The sequence below is a fragment of the Gorilla gorilla genome, chromosome 6 (genome assembly GCF_029281585.2).
Source record: "Gorilla gorilla gorilla isolate KB3781 chromosome 6, NHGRI_mGorGor1-v2.1_pri, whole genome shotgun sequence".
In the NCBI taxonomy this organism is placed as follows: domain Eukaryota; kingdom Metazoa; phylum Chordata; class Mammalia; order Primates; family Hominidae; genus Gorilla; species Gorilla gorilla.
Genome location: NC_073230.2, coordinates 104,808,763 through 104,827,109, shown reverse-complemented (window position 1 = coordinate 104,827,109; position 18,347 = coordinate 104,808,763). Strand labels below are relative to the sequence as shown.

At 33.7% G+C, this 18,347-nt stretch overlaps 1 protein-coding gene across 18 annotated transcripts in view; it reads right to left on the bottom strand.

The window, feature by feature from the left end:
- Positions 1–1,807: 1,807 nt before the first annotated feature.
- The window catches only part of SEMA3A (semaphorin 3A), a 541,127-nt gene continuing 524,587 nt past the window's right edge, over positions 1,808–18,347 (bottom strand). For all 18 annotated transcript variants that reach the window (XM_063708664.1, XM_055392175.2, XM_063708667.1 and 15 more), the window contains 2 exons: positions 9,182–9,324; positions 1,808–7,804 (listed from right to left, as the gene is read on the bottom strand). In XM_063708664.1, coding sequence (XP_063564734.1) covers positions 7,349–7,804; positions 9,182–9,324 — 599 coding nt within the window. In that variant the 3' untranslated portion in view covers positions 1,808–7,348. The remainder of the gene's footprint in view (positions 7,805–9,181; positions 9,325–18,347) is intronic.

Sequence of the window (18,347 nt, the reverse complement as noted above, 5' to 3'; positions counted from 1 at the left end):
TGCTGATTTCCTATTTGATTGTCTCTCCTCTCTTAGTGAAAGAGATGTTCCCTTATTTCTAGGTCAACTCATTCACCATTCTCTTCTTCATCTTCTAAGAGTCTTTGACATCCTTTTTCTCTATTTCCATACAGCATGGCATCTTAAATTATATTTACAATAACTAGTTATCTTTCTGGAAACACAGGTAATTGTAAATCATACTTGAATTAGAACTTTATGTCTATCGCTTTTGATCATGTGAATTGAGCAGTTAGTTATTCAACCACTCTGTACTTCAGTTTCTTTATTGATATAATAAGGATAAAATAGGATTTTTTGAGTTGTTATAATAATTAAAGTAATACAAATAAAGCACTTGATAAAACAGTATGTTGTAAACACTTGATATTACTGCTATCATTACTAATATGACTACTATGACTATTACTATATCCCTTGTATGACACATCATGTTAAATGTTGTGTTTCCTGCTCTTCAATAGATTGTGAGTTTCTCAAAGTCAAAGGCTAATTCTCACTCACCATAGAAAACTCAAGTACAGTATATTGTGCCAGATCCTCAGGCTGTGTGTCCTACTTCATATGAAAAGGCCCACGTGATATCATAAAAATATTTAGACTATAATATCTAAAAACACAATATAAAAATACGTAGTGAATATAATATCTAAAAACACAATGAATATAAAAAATGTAACGTTACTAGCACCAGGCAGTAACTTTAGCACTTTAGGATGTATTAATGCTTCCATACATCTGCTTATGTTTTTATTTGATATTATATTATTGAATTAAAATTAATACAGTACAGTGTATTACAAAGAGTTTCTGCTTTGGGCTTATTGATATACATTTTATAAATTATATAAATATTTCCTTCTAGAAGTTCAAGAATATTACTTCTCAATAATGAATATAGAGCTTCCTGATATGACATAATTTTTAGAAACATTGTCTCAGGACCAAGAGGAGATTAGAAGAAGAAGACCAGTATGGTCACAGTTGCAAATTACATTCCAATCTTCACTGAGGGGAAGAGGACATGCTACCTTTTGAATAAGTGATTTTGCCATCTAGAGTACTTGTTGATTTTTTGTTTGTTTGTTTTTGTTTTGGATTCTAGAGGGGTCAGGAAGTTAAAGAAGAAACCTAAACAATGTAATGTTTCTAAAGTTAATGACTAATGACTACATAATTGTTTTGATCAAAATAGAATAATCCTGGGATAAGTATTCTCTTATGTTTTGAGTAAATATTTAAAGAATTCAATAAACTCATTGACAGTATTCTTTTCCATATGGATAACAGATTATTTTTGTGATGCTGTCTAATATTCATTGGGTAATAATTCAAACCACTTCTGAAGGCAAATACAATAAAAATAATTTCAACAGGCATGCTATTAGGGTCAAAAGTTCTGCAAGGAAGAAAATGAGCAATGATTCTGAAATTGGTAGATGGCAACAATGCAAATTGGATACTTAGCTAGACCATTATTCATCAGTATCTAAATTTAAATGGAATATATTGAATGGCATACACAGACCCAGACTTAAACTGAGTTTTTCACATTTATCAGCAATTTAAAATACTGCATGAGTAAAATACAAATATTTGAGGGCTAATAAAACTGTCAATCTTTTTTGAAGGATGAAAATCCCTAAAAATTGTGGTGTATTTAAAAAATTCCTGACGTGGCTGTTTGATTTTAGATGAAAACTTTGTCTAAAAATGTTTAAGCTTCTCTGGAATTAGTTATCAACAAAAGAAACAAAACATTAAGAACTGAGCTACACAAATGACATGGTTTTTTACAAATGTATTTACTTGAGATCTAATGCTTCAGTGAGATTTACAAAGAGAGAAGATGGAAGTTGAGCCTTCACATTACCTGAATTGTGATGACATGAACACATCTATAAAAACTTTTGCTTAGGTCCTATATAAATAAACATTGTATATACAATTTGTTATATGAGAAAAACATGACAGATTAATACAACGGTGGTGCGGGGTTGACATATTCAAGATGAAGGTGGGCCTCATTTTTTAAAAAACTTTTTTGGTTTGTTTGTTTAAAATAATAGGAGTCTGCCTATCAACTACATGAGCTGACCACACCTGCAGCATTGCTTGGCCATGAATTACTCCATCTAAGGTATGCCTTGAACAAATGCAGACTTCACATTTTAATGCTATCTTTGCTGAAGTCTTGTTTGTGAGCCACCTTGCTTTTTAGCAAGGCAATGTTGGAAGTCATTGCTGAGTAGTCTAATGCTAGCTGAGTGAGGTAAGGCTGTAGGTAGGTGAAATATAACAGAAACTTTCGTTTGAACTGAGAGCATAGGGGAGTGTCTGATGAAGTTAGCTTCCTCTAAATATTTATTTGTAGAATTCAGAGTTTCAGCTGACCTGTGGTGGTTTGAACTAGAAAAGAGATTATGAAATACAGATGAGTTTGAAGACGGTTGTGGGAACACTGCTTAGTGCTATGACTTTAGCTGAGTAAAGATAAATGAGGTGAACATTAAGAAGGAAGGTAAAGAGATTGTGGGGTGGAAGTGTAGGAGGCTGAATGCATGACATATGACAGTCTGTGCCAAGGATGCGAATGTGGGGTACAAACAGAGGGCAATAAATCAAAACCCAGGAAAAAGCAAATGCACCATTTTGACTCATAGTAGTGGGACATTTAACTTTTCTTTATGAAACCTGTGTTTTATCTGTTTGAACACTTGTTCTCAGAAAAAGGACTTTTTTTCACACCTCTCCTCCTTTCTCCTTATTTCTTCTACTCAGATTGCCATTTTGTTTCTTCATCTAGGCATATCTGACTGATTCACAGCTGGAAAGTCACTTACTCTGAAGCACCCCATGATCTCTCTCCACAAGTTAATTCCTTTTTTTTTAACTTTGATCCATACCGCTCTTATTGTGAGCTTGTATTTGGCAATTGTCATATCGTAACTTGGTTCTTTTCAACAGTAATTTATTGGGCTCCCTCTTTGTGCCAGGCATCATGCTAGACACTGGGGACAGAGATCAATTAGATACAAATCCTGCCCTCAAGGAGCTCACAGTCTAGAAATGGAGATGGAAACATAAACAAATAAATCACACACTGGGGTAGTGTGACAATGAAAGGTATATACAAGGCACAGGTTTCGCATAGAGAAGGTCCCTAGCTTGAACTAGGGATGGGAGGATTAGGAAAGACTTGCTGGATTAGATGATGATAAGTCATCTCGTTCTGTTTCCTTAATTTCATTGTGAGCTCTTTGAGAACAAGGGTTATGTCTTATTCACTTTAGTGTCCTCATCACCTAACATAATACCTAGCACATTGTAGATAGTCAAGATCTATCAGTGGAATTTACTTGAACATGTAGGAAGCTGGTTCTAAAAGGCAAAGTGTCTAGAGGCCCAGTTTTTTAATATTCAAAATCTTCTTTTTGTTTGGTTTGGTTCCAGCTTTGCCTCTGCCTGTGTGTGCCTGCATGTTTGAAATGATAACAAAGCTGTTTTCCTTGGTTACGTTGATTGCGAAACTGTCCTTACTATATGGGCTGTCACATATGCTGATTTTATTCTCTCTTTCATTTAGATATTTTCTTAATTTATTAACTTGAAAAATTATGTTCATTTAGTTAACTAGTTTAAGAAAATTTTTAGAGATCAAACAAACTAATGAGATTTTACAGATTTTTGAAAAATAATGTTTTCTTCTTTATGGAAACATGTATTTGCAAACATTAACATTGACTTCAAATAATTATTACAAATCAAGTTAAAAGTATAGATGTCTTTGGTGTTAGACCAGTTTAACATGTTATTACACGATACGGGGGTGTTGAATCCTATTTAAGTCTGTCTTTGAAACCATGAAACCTGATACAGTTTCATTAAATTGAATGGAAATTGTGTTTTAAAATGAGCTAATAAAACAAAGATTTTAACATATTATACTAATGGCTCCATATTAATAAAATGCTTGTCTGTGACCTTTAAGATAAGCAATTTCAATAACAGTCATCTGACATCTTTGTGGATCCTGAATAAAACCAAACTGATTATGAAAATGACACATTATAAAAATTTATCCCTACATTTCCTTTTTAGGTATGACATTAAAAAGAACAATATTTAATTTAAAGGGCATAAAAATTCACATCATCACCATAAATATAGAATCCAGTTTACAGATAACTACAATGAAGAAATCTGTTAGCTAATTATGTAGCAACCTGACTCTGGTTCTCAACATTTTATGAGCTTATGTTCCTTAACACCATATGTTATAGGGAACAGTAAAGACATCTGAATTCAAATATTTTGAAGAAATGTGTATTTAGCAAGTGAATACATGCTAAAAGGAATAATTTACAGCAGCAGTTTCATTACATTTTTCTCTCCAGTTTTTCTAGTTCCCATCTGAAATGCAATGATAAGTACAGATATGGAACATATTTCCTACCTGGCAAAAAACATGCTTATTAAACGGGCACGCACCTTGCGCCCTTAAATAGTACATAAACCACCTTGTCACCTGCGTGGGAAAATCTTGCCTTTTAGGATGATGTTGAATACATTGAAATGGAGTACTTATAGAAAGTTTTATTTTACACTGTTCTTCCTCTTTTTCTCCCAAATTATTTACATCTTTTTTTTGCCTAATGTGTAGGTAGCAAAAATATTAAACACATACCATTGCAAATTACTAAATAATACATAAAATGAAGTGTGCATTTACATGCATTTACATTTTACATTTGATATCAACTGGGCCATAATGTCTCTGCTGTGATGCATCTTTTTCATACTTTAAGACTGCTGTTGTAATTTTCGTAAGGTCACATGAGTCTCTCAAACAGTTTCATCTCTGATGATTCATGCATATGACAAAGTCTATTTAAAGCTGAATTATTAAATGGGCCAATAATTCTTTTTCGTGCAAACTGCCCCCTCTCAATACACATGGGCAGAAATTATGACTGTAATGAGTTATCTGCAAGTTATATCTACAATTTTCTTTGAAAACTTAGACCTGATGGTATATAAAGACATGCCTGTAGATTTGTTTGTGTAACTTTTAATTGAAGTCGAGACTTTTTTCTATTGTCATTTCATAACACTAAACAAAATGCATTCAAATTCTGAAAGTCTTCTATAAATTTATCATATAATCTCTATCCCTTAAAATCCTTTATTTCTGAGGATGAATAATAAGATATTTCTGCTATTGCAAATAAATTTATTTCAGCTGCAAATTTAGAATGAAACACAACACTGAATGTTAGTACAGTTTAGATACTTTATGAAAATAAAAGAATGACCTATTTTTTGGAGCACTCTTTGTTCTTCAATTTATATTTGAAACACTACTTTCTGTACAGTGGTGTGTCCTTCAAATAATTTAACAATTCGGCTTCCATTTGAGGATATACAGTACTTCCAAAAGCAACACCATATTAGTCAATGGAGCCTAAAATTGAATGTAGATTATTTTTAGGCTTTTGTTTGAAACAAGTGGCAACAACTTGTTTATTCAAGGCAATCATTAAAACTGAAACATGAGCTTCCATCTGTGAAATATTTCAGCTGATAGGAAATAAAAATTCACTGTAGTCTGAGGTGAGAAATTGATGCTGAGTTAATTAGAATCCAAAGACAGCTAGAGTTAGAATTTCAATGTCGCTTCATTAATTACTAATAAGATGTTTTCTTTGCATTTTTGTGCATGATGAGGAACCTGGGGGAGGAGTCCTGAATAGGTGAGTGCAGTGCAAAAGAAACCACAGTATAATGCTGAAAGTTTTAAATATCTCAAAGTCAGTGATTCTCAACGAATCGTCTTAGGACAATGAAGGAAGCAAATCTTGAATTTTAGTCTTTTACCTTATTTTGTAAGTTGTTGCAGGAAACAAAGAGTTTTACATTGTTTAAATGTGGGTTGCATCCTGGAAAATATTTTGTAGAAAAGTCCCTCCCATTGACATGAAAAGTCATGTGTTTCTTTTACAAATAATTGTCTTAAATAAGGAAAGGTAAGAGGCACCTGATACAGATGTAAATAATTGGAAACTTTGCCTTTAACATGTTGCTCTTATTGATCTCTCTCTTTTAAAAAAATTAAGTGACACAGATATAATTCTTAGTAGAATCATAAGAGAGATCTTAGTCTCAAATATCATGCAGGGATTCAAGCACAGAATTAAGACACATTTTCTATTAACAGAATATTAAGACAATGCTTATTATTTTCATGAAATATGCAGTTCCTTTTCCCTTCATTGATTCATTATAGTAAAATGCACTTAAAAATCAATTTGTTTCTTCCATTTTTCCTGCTTAAATGTTCTGTTTCTTTCTGCTAAGAACATTATGCAAGTAAAAATTAATTTAGATAATGCTTAAAGAAGGGGAGGTATGAACAGCTTCCATTTGTTTGATTTTCTCAGAGAAATAAAGCATAATTTATATCCTGGTTTTAGAGATTCACTCTTAATGATGTATATGTGTTTCTAGAACAATGTCATCTATCCCTCTTATAGAATTGAAAATAAAATGTCCAAAGAAAGCAGCACACCATTGGAATTTTTAAAACAAAAACTACATAGCACAATAATTGTAAGACAAATCCTACTCTAGCTTAGAAAACAACTAATTTTTACTGCATATTTTTCATGGTACATTTAAATTATAGTTTTAATAAAATACATCTTTAGATCAAAGCTGAAAGAAGACATCAGTAGTAGATCAGTGTATTCCATTTTTCTTCTGGATGATGGATGGCTTATGTTTTCTTTTTTTTTTTTAATATTTCCACAGAACATTTCATTCAGTATCATTTTACTAATTTTACTCCTCAAGTACATACAAACATGAGGGCCGGTAGACAAAATATATCCTTGAATCCAACCACGTTTTGGAATATTCATCAGCTTAGTAAATCCATGCAGTTCATTTTAAACTTTTAGTTCAAAACAATGGCTTTGCTGATGCAGTTTTTCTCCTTTAGATGGCAATATGGCAAATGACATTTTTATTTCTCAGGCAAAGAAGAAAGACAAACCTGTACAGTGAAATCTCATAGGAAACATTAAGTCTGCTAAAGTGAACATCTGCATTCACCTGTGTTCTCTGTTAGGTGGTGGTATTAGGAAAAAAAGCCTATTAGGAAAGTTACTCATGGATTTAATTTATAATTGGTGGAACTCAGCTGAATTTCCCACCATTGTAAACATCCACATAATGCCATGAAAAAAGTTCATGTATATTGCATTTTTTTTCCAGTTATTGTCTAGGCAAGTTTCTACTTGTTTGAGGTTTCTAGAGGTAATGCAGCTCAGACACTCCTGGGTGCCCTCTCAAATTCGTGGGTCCTCCTGTTTCTACCTTTCTTATTTTCTTGTAAGTGCTTCCATTTGTTACTATTCCCTGGGGTATGTCCTGGCCTTTGCCGACGTTGTTTTCGGTCCCTTTTCCAAACTTGTTCACAGAACTCATCCATCGTGTTGAGATTGGGGTGGTTGATGAGCTGCATGAAGTCTCTGTACCAGACCTTCTGGCTAGGTGTCATGCTATTGGACATTTCTTTGGTCTTAGAGCCATCTCCATCATCATCTTTATGAAGAAGTTCTTCCAAATGCTCTGTGTCAATGACTTCCAGGGTTACCTTAAGAAGAGTTTGTATGAACCCATGTTCCACTGCATGGCAGAGGTAATTGCCTGAATCCTTCTGTTGTAGACTACGCAGCAGAAGGCCTTGATCTGTCCTGATGATATGATCATCCACTCTGATCTAGCAGGTTAAAAAAAAGGCAGTGTAAAATATACATATTTAAAAGAAATAGAAGCTCTGAAACTCCGTGTCTGTAAAACTTTAGATTATGTGTTGAGGCACATTTTAACAGTTAATAAAAATTTTAATTTAAGAGAAGTGATAGCATTTTCCCATTAGGAGAATTATAATATCTGTCAATTGTTTTTAAGATGTATTGGAAAGTATTGGTTATATTACTGTTTTAATAGAATTTCTTATAATAATTTAAAATATTCACGGTAACTGGAGGAAAGAGCAAAGATACTTTATACATTTGAAAGTAGGTATATAAATATAGGATAAAGTTAACATTAAATATTGAAATTAGAACTACAGAACCATGATACTAGAAAGATATGGGGCATTAGAATGAATTTATAATAAGATTTCCAAAAATGAAATTTAAAAAAAATAGAAGTTGAACAAGCAGAAAATTTCATGCTTACTAATTATTTATTTCATTCAGTTGGTCTTGAATGGGAATATATATGAGACCGTATTTTTGAATATTTGTAACCTCACTTTTAATTTGAATACAGTTTACAATAGAGGTCTCAAAAACCTCACCTGGTAATGCATGAAATCAATCTTGCATTTTATGATGGGATTATATAATTTTAAGACTGATTAAAATGTCAAGAGATAATGGAAGAGTTTTTACCTTTAACATCATATTATGTTTGTAAAATCGTCTGCATATAATACATTTTATTAATCAACTTAATAATCTGTTTATGCTTATTTAAGGCTGTTAAAAAGTTTTAAAGGCTTGTAGTGCTCACTAAGATTTTCTGTATACAATTCTTTACTCTTATGGAGTTATAAATGGATCAAATGAGCAGGGAGATCTGCCTCATCATCCTGCATCAATAGTTGATATCAGAGCTTATAGTGCAGCCTTAAATCCATCACCCTACATCTACTACTATCTTTTCCCAACCTCCCTTCCCCATTTAAGGAGGAAGGTAATGGATAAAGAAAAACAGATTTTGATAATATAATTAATTGAACAAAATTTAAAATTAGTAGGAGTTTTTTTTTTATTTGTGCACAACTATAAATAACACAATTTCTTTGTAGATAAACACAGTAAGAAATAAGGGGAGTCTAATATGTATCCCCAAACTGCTTCTGGGGCAGAAACTCTTACCAGGTTACCTTTGTTTCTCTAATTCATAGTACAAAGTCTGTCACGTCATCATTCTGCACTAAACACTTGTTTAATGAGTGAGCAATTGATTGGTTCAGAAGAGGATAAGCATTCTCAGTGCTTTTTCTTTCCTCAAGTGAAAAATACAAGGATTACTTAACAGTATATCTTAGATATAAATGATCCAGTCAGTTTCATTCCTGTACCTCTTCTTTTCGCTCTTCATTTCGCCTCTGGAATTGCCAATAGACAAGCGCTCTCTGCGACTTCGGACTGCATTCCAAAAATGTGCTACTATTCTCTACACCATAGATGATTCTCTCTTCAGGGCTGTGGCCATGGTGATTATCTGGCCAGTGATGAGAAAATGAAATGAGAAAATATTAGAGAAGTAATTTCAACTTTCCAAAGTTTTTATTTGGAAATTCAGGAGACAAGTTATTGCCAAGTTGGAAGTTGTTTCACATTGATTGCGGATGACAGAAATGTCAATGATGTAAGGCTTCAGAGCCCAAATGCCTACCTAAATCAACTAATCATTTTGGTGTGGGTTATATAAAACATAGACGGAGATTTGTCTACCAGAAAATGGCATTACATTTACAAAATCAGTCATGTGTGTAGCATAACTATACGTCTTTATATGTCATGATAAATACTCTACAGGAAATTATTTTCACTGCAAAACTCCGTGCTTGGACTGATAGGGCCAGTTTGTATTATATTATTCTGTAACACAAAAAGTTATTGGAATAAGTGTTTGGAAACAATGATGTATTTCAGAGAAATTATTTTGCCTGTGTGTTTATTTTTTATCTGTAAAATTAAATTTGCCAACTAATATTTATCTAGCATTTTACAGAAGGTGGAGTGCAGGAAGTTTATATTATCCACCAATAATTCCTAAATAATCTACAAGTTTGTTCTGAAGATCAATTGGTGTGAAAAGTTAGGGATAGCTTTGAAAAACAGATGCATAGTTATAATGCAATGTGGTTTCAATTGTTCTTATTTTAAAATGACACATCTTTTATTATTTTCAGGAATTAGGCTATGGAATAAGGCAAAAGTACATAATAAAATGCAGCAAAAAGAAAACCTGTTTCCTGATTAAGTTTCTATTATTTTACCCTTTATGTAACCTCCTCCAATGTGGTAAATGAAACACAGCTCAGATCAAAAGTACAACACAGGGAGTCTAGGTAAAACTCATTTAGAGAACAAAACTCCTTCTTATCTTGCATAATCCTGTTTCCATTATGACATCCTGTACAATCTGAAACTCATTAAATTAATTTAGAAAATAATAAATATGTTTTACATGCACAGAAAGCTGACAGTGTAGACAGATGAAAAATTTTTGCTCTCTACTTCAAACTCAGCTAGATTTTTAATTTAAAAAATGTTTCCCCCTTTTTTGTCATCACTTTGACAGTTTTACTCTTGTCATAATCAACTGAATACCTTTGACTGTCATAGCTGATGATTTGCTCTCACTAGGTTTAAAGCCTTCAAAAATGCTACTCCCATACAATCCCTGTACAAGGCCTGTGTCTATCATCTCCTACTCTCATCATACCCTACCTACTTCATTCCACCTTCTACCTTCAATTGCTGTCTACAGAGGTGTCAACCTCAGTGCCTGTTTCTCAAATGCCCTAGGTGTGAAACAAAACTCTTCCAATATTGGGAATTATCTGTCTCTTATTGAAAAGATCAATGCCCTGGAAATAGGAAAATAAATCAGAAATGATTGCAATGTAAAGAAATAATATTTAACTGATTCCAAGTCACATTTTAAAAAAAAAATTGGACATGCATATCTTCATGTGCCAATATCTATATTGTATAGGCTGTTTTTTTTTTCCCCTCTGAGATTATTAGTGCGTCTTGAATTGAATGCATATGGAACATGTTGCTATACTCGTTTGTAAGATAGCTGCTTCCTGGGATACAGGTGAATTTAATTGCTATGGCCAACAGGGGCTGGAAAATCTGTAATTCAGGAGCTACCTGAATAATTAGAACGCATTGTCACAGAAGTTAATGCTATTTACATTGAATACTTTTTTTTCTAACTGTTCTGTGGTTTAAGTTTTTTTGTATTTTTTTTTTTTTTTGTATTTTTAGTAGAGACGGGGTTTCACCATTTTAGCCAGGATGGTCTCGATCTCCTGATCTCGTGATCTGCCCGCCTCGGCCTCCCAAAGTGCTGGGATTACAGGCATGAGCCACTGCGTCAGGCCCGTTTAAACTTTTTTTATTAAGAAATACTTTTAGGAGAAGACCTTTCATTCAATCTCTATATATGAATGAATTATAATATATATGACATCAAAATATAGAAAAATCCACTGGATTTAGAAACAAACAACCCAGTGATCTGCCAGCATCTCCTTTCTCAACAGCCATGTCTCCTAGGTCTATTTTCCCAGGTAGAAATTTATAATTGCAACTGACTTGTCTCTTGCATAATCTGCTAAAGCTACTAAAGAAAACTATGGTATAAATTACTACTCTCAAAGATAGAACTTCATATAAATCCTTCAATACATTAATTGACTCAGATAAGAGGAGCCACGTAAGTAGTATAATAGAAAATAAAAGTGTTTCAATACCAATGTAACACCAATGGGTGCATATATATATATGTGTGTGTGTGTATATATATATATATGTGTGTGTGTGTATATATATATATGTGTGTGTATATATATATGTGTGTGTGTGTGTGTATATATATATATATATATATATATATTTTTTTTTTTTTTTTGAGACGGAGTCTTACTCTGTCTCCCAGGCTGGAGTTCAGTGGTGCGATCTCGGCTCACTGCAAGCTCTGCCTCCCGGGTTCATGCCATTCTCCTGCCTCAGCCTCCCGAGTAGCTGGGACTACAGGTGCCTGCCACCACGCCCAGCTAGTTTTTTGTATTTTTAATAGAGGCAGGGTTTCAACGTGTTAACCAGGATGGTCTCGATCTCCTGACCTTGTGATCCGCCCACCTCAGCCTCCCAAAGTGCTGGGATTACAGGTGTGAGCCACCGCGCCCGGCCACCAATGGGTACATTAAAAAAAAATCACTTAGTTGTCTTCTTTCTAACTAATTTAATCATTCTAGTTAGTCCACAGAGATAATTTTCTGGTAATCTTTCTTGTAGTTCTAGGTAACTGCTCAGTTTTCATTTCCTCTTCAAGACATCCTCTGGTGGTGGCAAGCTTTTTCCAATGTACCAGAAAACATGTAAAAATAGTTGTTTCAATAGAAAATATTCTTATATTTAAAAATTATTTCATTTGATCTGCTACTTCTTCATAGTGGAATCTAGACTATAGACTATAGTCTTATAGACTTATAGACTATAAGATGGTGTTTGATTTAGCAATTATGATAACAAATTGTTTTTAGTTTAATATACTAATATTTCACTCTCTTCAAGAAACATTCTGATATTCAGGTACTTTCTCACCTAAATAAGGCAAGAACAAAAATAGGTTAATTTGGTTTATGAGCTTGGTGCCCTTAGTAAGTTTGCTTTGATAACTACTCTTGCCAGTACCTCACAGTCTCATTATTTCCCAAGTTTACCCTTTCTTTCCCCTTTTTGTCCAACAAAAAGAAACAGAATCATCCAGCTAGTGACCAGTGAGGCTAAAAGCCCTGTCATGTTAACTATCAATCACGATCAAGATACAGCGATACTATTGTATTTCTTTGGTTTAAGATTCTCCTATTTTATATTTTGTTTGTTAGGTTCTGTTGCGATCAGCAATAATTATTAAAAGTAATTTTTTTTCTTTTTTTTTTGAGACGGAGTTTCCCTATTGTTGCCCAGGCTGGAGTGCAGTGGCGTGATCTCGGCTCACGGCAACCTCGCCTGCCGGGTTCAAGCGATTCTCCTGCCTCAGACTCCCTAGTAGCTGGGATTACAGGCATGCGCCACCACACCCAGCTAATTTTGTATTTTTAGTAGAGACGGGGTTTCTCCATGTTGGTCAGGCTGGTCTTGAACTCCCGACCTCAGGTGATTCGCCCGCCTCGGCCTCCCAAAGTGCTGGGATTACAGGCATGAGCCACCGTGCCCGGCCAAAAGTAAATTTTTATTGGATACAGTTATTTCTATTAAGTCTTCTGCCACAGGATGTTTCTACCATCAGCAGCTTCTGACTTAGGAACAGAACTTTTATTTAAAATGGCCTCAGCCAAGCACCCATCTATTTGGGTGTTCAGAAGTAAAAAATTTTCTGTTAATTTCCCCTAACCTGACATCTTATAAAGAGATACCTAATCAATATTTTAAAATAATAATTAGAAGGCATTCAATGAATATCCTTTCCATTTCCTGAGTGCTCTACCGCAACCACTTGCATAAATTTTGTACAATATAGGAAACATTAGAAATCCATTAACAATGTGTTCTGTCTCCCTCCAGCCCCCTTCTCTCTCCAGCTCCAGAAAAAAGTACGAACAGAAATAATATTTCGGTTCCTATCTTATAACCTTATTAAGTTCTTCACTTTTTCTTGGGATGTCAAACATACTGTCAATTTTGCCGGGCATGGTGGCTCACGCCTGTAATCCCAGCACTTTGGAAGGCCGAGGTGGACGGATCACTTGAGGTCTAGGGTTCAAGACCACCCTGGCCAGCATGGTGAAACCCCATTTCTACAAAAATACAAAAAATTAGCGGGGCATAATGGCGGGTACCTACAATCCCAGCTACTCTGGAGGCTGATGCAGGAGAAGTGCTTGAACCCGGGAAGCGGAGGTTGCAGTGAGCCAAGATCAACCCATTTTACTCTAGCCTGGGTGACAGAGCAAGACTCAGTCTCAAAACAGACAAACAAACAAACAAACAAAAAACTATCAATTTTAAAAATTTTGTTTTGTTTATAATTGGCACATAATATATGTACATATTTATAGGGTACAGTGTGATATTTCAATACATGTATACATTGTATAATGATCAAATCAGGGTAATTACCTTATCCATCACTTTAAACATTTATCATTTCTTTGTGGTGACATGTAAAATCCTCTAGCTATTTTGAAATATATACTACTTTATTATTTGCTATAGTCCCCCTACTGCATGCTATCAATTTGATTCCTTATTAAAGCAAACAGCCATACATATAAATGGCAGCACAGTATAGCTCTACTCTAGGTACTTTTCAGAGAGTATATTTAATTCATGGTTACCCAATATAAACAAAAACTCAACTAAGGAAATATTGGTGAGGACATATTTTCTGAAAGATATGAAATCTTATATATTGAGGATAAGAGTGATATAAAATCTTTTTCTGGATTAAACCAGTTGATCTGAGAGCAGTTTACAAGGAACACACCATGTTAATCACATCGGACAATTGATTTTATTAAATTGGTTTTGGCAGGGTGTTCCCACCCTATGCTGAGTGAGACCTTTGTCAATTCTCCCTTATTCACTGTATTGATGTCACAATATTTTTAATATGATATTGATTGCATTGCAGTGTTTACTCTATGTTTACTTCTGGGAAATTTTTCTTTCTGGTTTTACTTTCTAGAAATTATTGAGATTCTCGTGAACAACAGATTCTTTTATTTTGAAATGGACTTTGTGATCATACTTCCATCTACATTGACTGAAAAAAAGCAGTTAGACAAACGTATGTCTTACGCTTATAACTTCTTGGTAAATATTCTTGCCACATGTCTGTCTTTGTTCTCTCTCAGTCTTCTTGCTCTATGTGTGTGACATTGTTGTTATTTTTATCTTATCTTTATTTTTACCAAACAATTTCAACTCATCTTTTATATATTAGATAGGTCATTTAGCAATTTTAGACAGTGAAATATTTTTATAACCCTTTTTTTCTTTGTTTCTTTTCTTTTCTTTCCTTTTTTTTTTTTTTTTTTTTTTTTGGAGAAAGAGTCTCACTCTCTCACCCAGGCTGGAGTGCAGTGGCACGATCTCGGCTCACTGCAACCTCCGCCTCCCAGGTTCAAACAATTCTCCTGCCTCAGCCTCCAGAGTAGCTGGGATTACAGGTGCCTGCCACCACAGCTGGCTAATTTTTATATTTTTAGTAGAGATAGGGTTTTACCATGTTGGCCAGGCTGGTCTCAAACTCCTGATCTCAGGTGATCCGCCTGCCTCAGCCTCCCAAGGTGCTGGGATTACAGGCATGAGCCACTGCACCAGTCTTTTATAACCCTTTCTATTGTTGTTCTTAAAATATACTTGTACAAAAATCTTAGCACAATATCTGGGCACAGCAATAGTCATAAACATGTCAGGTGACATCATTATTATTGCTATTATGATAGATTCAACTGCTAATTAAATCTTAAAATCCTTTATTGAGAATCCAAATGAAGACAAATTATACTCCTCAATGTGAATCCTACTCCCCTACAACCATCAAAGAAATATTTCCTCTTCTATATTGCCAAAAAAAATCTCTTTTTAGTTATCTTCTTAAAGTATGTGTAGTTATATTTGTTACAATTATTTTTAATCTGGTTTATTCCCCTGGCCCACCACACTGTGTATTCATAATCCTGGCAGAATGGTAATCGTAAACGCTTAGCTGATGTTTGCTAAATGGCAAATCCAGGTAACACATTGAATTTAAAACCTGAAATCTCATGTAACTTTGACATCCTCAAGACATAGAGTTATCATAATTATATAAAAGAAATGAATAAAAGTTTAATCAATCAAAAAGGAAATAGAGTTTATAACCCTGATTATGATGGAATACTTTATTGAACTGCTGGAGGATGTAAGCATTTCAAATATTCTAAATTTGTTAAGTTTAATAATGTTTTAAAAATTGCCTTGAGAGAGGGTGGGAGATAATGATGACTAATCATGTCTACTCCAAAATCAAAAATTCCAAATAGGGAATAATAAGAAGAGAAAGAGAACTGAGAAGTCATATGAGTATCTTCTCACATCTCCAAGGATACCTATATCACTAAAGGATGTCATGTAATAGATAATTTTGTGGGCTTCCAGAAAGAAAGCAATCTCATTTTAAATCATTTCTAAATAAATTTCACACTTAGAAAGCAACTGTTTTGCATACAAACTTTTGTCATGAAAATTGCGAGTAGAAAAGAAGGGTATCCTTGTTAAATTGGCATAATGATTCCCCATGGGTTCAACCATCTGAATGGTTAGAACAAAATAATTGAGAGCAACAAAACATTAAAATTATTTTAAAAGCACCACAGTGTGTTTGGATAACACAATGTTTCAATACGTTGCAGCTGTTAATGACAAGAAATAATGTTTTTAAGGAAGCAATCTTCAATTAATCATTTCCTCTTTTAGTGGGATAATTTATGGAAATGAAATGAAGCTAATAAACCAGAAAGAATGGGAGGAAAGAAAATAGTTAAATAAATTGCTTCCTTTTGTAACAACAAAAAAGTCATGATATCCATCATTTGACCAGAAATATCATGTTGCTAAAGGCCTTATTTAGCATTTGATTCTCTTCCAATATAGCAGAAACAGAAGGCATCACATTTCAGCTTTCTATTTATTCACTCTCCATTTTAACCCCATAAATGTCTCACAAGATTGAAATGTTAATAATGCAACCATCTTAGGAAATTTGATGTTATGTAGAGAAGACAGAGATGGATGAGGTTGTGAACCATATTCATTCAATTTTGATTTGTTATCAATTTTGATGTTCTACTTTATTGTAAGTTTAATTTGTAAATAATAAATGTAAAACTAAAACATAATTTAGGAGATGGGTAAATGAATGCCAATTATTTTACATATTTATTTAGGTTATTTAGCAAATACAGTTAGTTGCTGTACCACATAAAGAGAAATAAAATTCCAGTGGTTTTCATTATAATTTTAGTATTTCTCTCAATAATACTCAGTGTCAAAGGTCAAGAATAGGAGGAAAGGAAGTGTTGCCCATAAACTCTTGGTAACACAGAATACTGTAGCAATGCCTAACTTAAAGTATAAACAGCATTACTTAGATTTTTCTCATTGGACTGTACATGATTTTCTGCAGAAATACAATAGATGCTCTATCAGTAGAAAAGACTAATTTAACTTCCAGTGGCTGGAAAACATTTCAAAGACGAGTCAATATCTCTTGAAAATACATAAACTATTTAAAAACTTGTAAAATGAAAACAAAAAAATTCATTCATTCTTAACATTCATGTATATTTTGAACCTGAGCATTAAGATGGCTAACAGGCAGGCGTGGTGTTTCACGCCTGTAACCCCAGCACTTTGGGAGGCTGAGGAGGGTGGATCACCTGAGGTCAGGAGTTCAAGACCAGCCTGACCAACGTGATGAAACTCTATCTCTACTAAAAAAAGAAAAATACAAAATTAGCTGGGCATGGTAGTGCATGCCTGTAATTCCAGCTACTTGGGAGGCTGAGGCAAAAGAATTGCCTGAACCTGGGAGGCAGAGGTTGCATTTTGCAGAGATTGTGCTATTACACTCCAGCTTGGGCAATAAGAGCGAAACACCATCAAAAAAAAAAAAAAAACCTAACAAACTATTTAATAATATCATATATTGTAGTGCAAATAAAAGTCTACAGTATATACTGAAGTATATAACAGTGATTTTGTTTACTTTTTGAGGTAATGCCTAGTACAATGTCTTTCCAATGTCTAGTATGACATTTTCACCAATTAGATTCTATGTAAATATTCAATGTGTGTTTGCAGGCATGTATGTGTGCATGTACCAACAAATGAATGCATGAATGTGTAGTTAAGAACATGCATGTGTGCTTAACCCATTTACTAGAAATAGGACCAATAAATATGAAGTTAGTGGATGTAGCTTGCCAAGTACAAAAATACAATGAAACCTTAAAGAAAATTTAAACTTGTAATTTTTCACCTGGCTAAAATTTTAATTTTAAACTACTTTGTTTTATGCCCTAAATTAAGATGTCTTTGGTGCTGGGAAGTAATTATTAACCAGGATATAGCATTTAGAATTTTACAGTTTAAGTAGTTTCTAATCTTTCCTGAATCCATAAATTCCTGAAGATTTGAATTTAAAATTGGCTTGTGTGTGTGTGTGTGTGTGTGTACATATATACGTGTGTGTCTATATATGTGTATATATGTGTATGGATGTATATATATACACACACATACATATATATACACATATAGATACAGGTATGAATATATATACAAATGGTTAAACAGTCATAGGGCCAATATATTTTAATTTTATTATTCATAAGTATTTTTTGGAGTAGAGTCACCAGTATCTTACTTTCAGAGATGATTAATTTGAAATATGATAATAAAATTTGCTGTGTGGCTTCAAGAAGCCACTTGAATAGTTACATTGAACACTGTACT